At 47.9% G+C, this 5,477-nt stretch overlaps 1 protein-coding gene across 1 annotated transcript in view; it reads right to left on the bottom strand.

The window, feature by feature from the left end:
* Nucleotides 1–982: 982 nt before the first annotated feature.
* LOC106894002 (leucine-rich repeat-containing protein 47-like) overlaps nucleotides 983–5,477 on the bottom strand; it is a 12,169-nt gene continuing 7,674 nt past the window's right edge. The window contains exons 3-8 of the mRNA XM_014952419.1: nucleotides 4,825–5,271; nucleotides 4,001–4,117; nucleotides 3,587–3,702; nucleotides 2,665–2,767; nucleotides 2,186–2,275; nucleotides 983–1,274 (exon numbers count right to left, since the gene is read on the bottom strand). Of these exons, the coding sequence (XP_014807905.1) occupies nucleotides 1,047–1,274; nucleotides 2,186–2,275; nucleotides 2,665–2,767; nucleotides 3,587–3,702; nucleotides 4,001–4,117; nucleotides 4,825–5,271 (1,101 nt within the window). The 3' untranslated portion in view covers nucleotides 983–1,046. The remainder of the gene's footprint in view (nucleotides 1,275–2,185; nucleotides 2,276–2,664; nucleotides 2,768–3,586; nucleotides 3,703–4,000; nucleotides 4,118–4,824; nucleotides 5,272–5,477) is intronic.

The raw sequence follows: 5,477 nt of genomic DNA on the forward strand, positions 1-5,477 counted from the left end.
AGTGACAGTGACATACGACGTCAAGAACTGTTTTATTTTTCCATTCAATATGCAAGGCCCAAGACGACGACGGATTTGACACGGTATCTGGAAGGTCAGTTAGAGCTCTGTAGAATTTTTAACAGAAAAAAGCCAATCTGCAGGTCACCTCTGCTCACAGGGAGCTTTGCATCCACACAGGTAGCAGCCCTGATGTAAAAGCCACCCAGAGACTGCAAGAAAGGGAGCTCTGGCAGTGTCGATGGAAGGCAGCATCAGCCTCTGAGCAGAACCAAACTTCATGAGCAAGAATAAATTCAGCCCTGGCTGGACAGTGACCCTACAGGTGCACAACAAGGTCACCACACCCCGTATTTCCACCAGGATGGACAATAGCCCTAAAACCCACCGGGACACACAAACCCCTGCAGTCAATTCAACCGACTCCACTTAAAAACGGAAGCTGCGTTCATGCCTGAATACAGGAACCACCACTTCAAAACTCACTCCTCAAGTTCTGACAGCAACTAAAGTTTTCACGACTACTCCAGATAAAAAAGTGAAGTGGTGCAGGATGAGAAATGGGCGAAGCAGTTTTGCACTCTGTGCTCAGTACCGGTCCATGCAGCGCCTCGCTGAGTCTCAATGCTCTCCCCTACCAGATCCCTCAGTTTAGCTGCCAAAATAATAACCCCGCTGAAACACAGGAGGAAGAAACCATGATCTGGCAGGAGAATACCACTGCACTCCTTTTATAACCACTAAGATGGCAGAATAGTTTTCTCTACCAGTTTGTGCATTCTGACTTGTGATACCTTCTCCAAGTTTGCATTTGAAGACGCCGTTATCTACCGAGTCAGAACTCTGATGACTTCTTTCTACTTAAGGCTGGAAGAAGGCAATACTCCTCGCCGTAGCTGGATCAGACTTGGCAGTTTGTACACACCCAGGTGGGGCGTGCCGAATCTTTGCTTTAGAAAAAACCAGGACCACCTCACCACGTACCACTTGCATTGCTCAATATGGAAAAAAAAACAATTGAATGACTTTCTGAGCTTTGACAGCTGCTAACGTATTACAGTCAGAAGAGAGGAAACAGTGGTCAGGTCAGTTTTTGAAGGATAAAGTACTTTCAAGTTTCCATCTGTGTCCACCACTCGAACCTGCTCCACTACCAGTGGCTGCACATTCTGGCTGGGGTTCAAATTCCCTGGTCCACTAAGAGTATCAGATTCGTTATCCGAGCCCGAGTCTTCCTTATTTTCCAAGGTAACTCTGTTCAGCTCCGCAATTTTCTGTTAAAATGAAAATACAGAAAACAAGATTAATTCTGCAGCTAAGCCCTCTGAGCAACTCCAAGTTGCTCCCAAGGTGTGGATCTGGCCAGGCTCTGGAGGAACCTCTGCATGAAAACATTCTTCAGCGGGTTACAATCTGGAAACCAAAAGGGCTTTTGATGTTCTCAACTCCTGGGCTCTCCAGGAGGTCCCACTCCTTCTGAGCAGTTTAATTTTTTTGCCCAAGTTCTGTGTTAAAGCAGTGGATTCTGAGCAAAAGGAGCCTGCTGTAGGATCAGCACTGAGGAGTTTGCTTTTGGTCCATCTGAAACTGTCTCTGTTACCACTTTGTGTAACTACACAAATCAGTTACCCCTCACCTGTGTATTCTAAAGGGCAGGTTAACTGGACAAGATAAAATACACTTATATCTTGCAAAACACTGAACAGCTACTATCCTGTACTCACCTTACACCAAGTATTACCCCTCTCAGTACAGAAGCTTTTGTTAAATCACGTTGAACAGCATTTAATGAGACTGTCCTGCTGCTAATGAAGTATCTGAAGGACCCAGCAAGCTAGTTTTTAGGCAGGCTGAGGTGAGGAACCTCCCTAAAAGAATCTATTGGCAGCACCACCTGAAGCCATAAGATCACTAACAAGGGGCAGGGTTGAAAGTCAAAGCACACATTTCCAGTTGTGGCAACACAACATTGTTTACCCTGGAGAGTTTTGAGGTCTGACAGTCGGGACACAAGAATGTAAAACCCTTCTGTGATACTGCAAGAATGGAATAGTAAGTGAAAGAGAGGGAATAATAACACTTCTAAAATAAAAACTTCTGTATTCTTCTCAAGATGTGTGAGCAATGAAAATTCTGTTAAGCAGCACAGCGAGAACAGGCAGGATTATTTAACTGAACTACTTACCAGAATTAGTGTGTCCATGACGTCTTTGCAGATCTGTAAACTGGTGTCGCTGGTCACTTCCAGAAACAGATCCCGGGTTTCTTTTCTGATCTGTAAGGATTTCACAGGTAAAGAGGTAAGGAATGTGATCACACTCATCCACAGTCACTCGGCAACACGGCCATACACAGAGCCAGTGACTGCCTGTGGTGGAACTGAACGAAAGCCTAAGTCCTGCCTTTCCCTACAAGTCAAAAACCAGATTCTTGCCCTTCAGAAAAGCTGTAGTGCCTTCCAAACAGCCTGCCAGAGCTGGACAGATTTCCAAGGGTAAAAATATAACTGCAAGGTCCATCAGGCCCTGACAGAGAAGATTCAGGCTTTGCAGATGTATAGTGGGAATGCAATCACACCTTTCACCAAACCGCGCGTATAAATATCTCTCAGCAGAAACACTGCTTAATCCTGATTAACTTATTTCCACCAACAGGCAGTATTACCTTTGTTTTCTCACTATTGGTTATTGGTGGGAAAGAAATCACAACGCCTTCGGCATCCACCAGGCAGGGGTAGTTATCTTTGCCATCCAGTAACTGGAGATACCTGCCAAGAGACACACAGCAGCAGCAAGTGAGCAACAGAAACCACAGCTGGACACGGTGGCAGAAAACAGTGACAAAAATGACTGTGTTCCTGAGCCACCAAGGAGTGAAAATGGTACCGTGGTGACAGAGCTGGGGAGAGCCACCATCTGCTGGAAATGATGGGCCAGAACCACAAAGTAACTCACGTTTTATTATCCCTGCTGCCAAAGTAGCTTCTGATCCCTTCAGAGGCCCCACTGCTCACACAGAAAAACCCACTGCCCGATTCCTCCAGATGGCTTAACTTCCCTCTGACTTACTGTGGTGATACCCAGCTCTGCCATCACGTACCTGGCACATTCCCCCAGCCATGTCAGTGAGGGATGTGGGTGGCGATCTCTGCCTGAGCAGTAAACCCTGCTTCAAACTTCATCTCTTCCCAAATCCAGACTTACTGCTCCTCAGATTTGCTCAGTTTACTGAACGTGCACAGCATACACTTCTTTCCTCTTTGTTTCCCTTCTGTTGGCTATTCTACAAATATTTGGCACCTCTAAGAATAATTTATAAGACAGTAATTTGCTCCTGATGCAACCAGAAACAACGGAAGGCTCTCATCATCCTTGTTTCACTCCAGGTCACTCTTTGTGCAGAAGTTCAGCTCAGTGTTTCTCATCTCAACCCCTAATGCTCGTGCAGGGTTCGTTAGCCCCACCACCACTACAGAACGTGCTTCACATTACACCTCAGCACACGTTCTCTGGTGCTGCTTTTCCCTACAAATGTATGTTACCAAACTTCACCCGAAGAAAAACCAAGAAGAGGTCAGAACACTGACTTGTGCAATCCAGAAACGTTCTGACGCTTCTTCTGCTTCCTCTGCTCCTCAGCTTCCAGCTGGAGCTGGCGGAGAAGGTCCTTTGCCTTGATCTCCTTTCGGCCCAGGGGCGTTACCTGCACCATATGAGGAAACAAACATTTGAATTCCGGAGAGACTCAAACACCAAGGTTATTAAAACTCTCCTTTAAGCAATTCCGTAATTAAACCCACACTTCTGTGCGCCCTCATTCCTAACATCCTGTTTGAGCAGCCCTGTCACAGCAAGAAAATTAGTACAACTTCTACATTAAAGTTCCTGGAATTAGTTTTCTAGGTTCTATGGGGTAACAAAGAAAATTCTTTCCCTTCTCTAGAGTTCCAGAAAGCAAAAGGAAAGAAAGGGGAAAGGCCCATTGATGCCATTGACCCTACCTTCAGCTCCTCGGGGGGCTGAACATCATAGAGCAGGGGACCTTTGATCAGCTGCAGGTCGTGGGTGGCGATTGTGGCTGCTGTCCTCTTCTCACAGATGTCTTCATGCAGCTTAGTCTAAAAGAAAGAACACCATCAAGTATACCAACAATATCAATGTGATTTATTCCTCCTGGGGTTCAGACTCTTCTATATTTAGTGTTATCAGTGCCTTGAGTAACCCTTTTGCGTTAAATAGAGCCCTTCTCTTCACCTGTGAAATGATTTTATCAGAATTACAAACGAAAGGTGAAGGCAGTGAAGCACAGCACACCGCATGTTTCCCTACTGAGAAATAAGCAGGTTTAAATCAGAAAACAATCACAAATACGTGACTCTCATAATTGGAAAGAAGCCAACGTCCCTCTCATGGACAGGGGCAGCGGGAACGGCTGTGGTTACGGTGCCTGGGCTGGAAGGGTTGGGATGTGGGATGGTTTTAGCTCAGATGAGGGAACCTGGAGCCAAACCAGGGCATTTCTACCATGAGTGCGGGTTTATTAGTGGTTCTCAACAGGTCCCACAGCACTTAACAAGCTGTTGTTACAGAGGGAACGCAAACACATGTGCATTCATCGCCCTCTCATGGCAATATCTGAGCTACGAGGTTCTTCACAAAAACCAGTTTTGCTTATTGCAGCCTGAGGAGGCAGCACGGCCATCCCTCGCTGCCCGTCCCTCAATTCCAGACACTTCTCTGCTGGAAGGAGCCTAGAAGGGTCCATTTCCCACTCTGCTAACAACATTCCCATCACAAACGAGTAACACAAGATCTCAGTGCTTACCTGTGCAGACAAGAACCTCTTCAGAGCATTTCCTGGTTTCAGGTTGACTCCCTTCAGCACGCAGCACACAATGAAGGCTCGAACATCTTTGACGCCCGGGCTCGCTTTGACCACCAAGGGTGCTGGGTTTTCGGAGACGTGCAGCACCTTCACCAGCAGCTTGCTCGCTTCCTCCAGCTCGTCCTGCTCCCCGTCCACGCCATCCTTCCTCTGTTGCTTCTCCCTCTTCTTCTTCCTGGCCTCCTCTCTGCCGCTCTCGGCTTTCCCCTTCCCGCGGCCGCCGGCCCGCAGGTACTCCAGGATGGCCTTCATCTGGCAGCTGTTGACCATCTTCTCCAGCCGCTTGTCCTTCAGCTGGTTGCCCTTGAAGTTGGCTTCCTTCAGGCGGGGGCAGTCGGCCAGGGCAGCGGGCAGCTCCCGCAGCTGGTTGTTGCCCACGTCCAGGCTCTGGAGGAGAGAAGAGAGACGGGGGTCAGTGGGGATGGGGGTCAGTGGGGATGGTGAGGATGGGGGTCAGTAAGGATAATGGTCAGTGGGGATAGTGGGGATGGTGGGGATGGGGATCAGTAAGGTCAATGGGGATGGGGGTCAGTGGGAATAGTGGTCAGTGAGGATGGTGGGGATGGGGGTCAGTGGGGATAGTGGTCAGTGGG

The sequence above is a fragment of the Calidris pugnax genome, unplaced genomic scaffold (genome assembly GCF_001431845.1).
Source record: "Calidris pugnax isolate Ruff unplaced genomic scaffold, ASM143184v1 scaffold217, whole genome shotgun sequence".
Classification (NCBI taxonomy): Eukaryota; Metazoa; Chordata; class Aves; order Charadriiformes; family Scolopacidae; genus Calidris; species Calidris pugnax.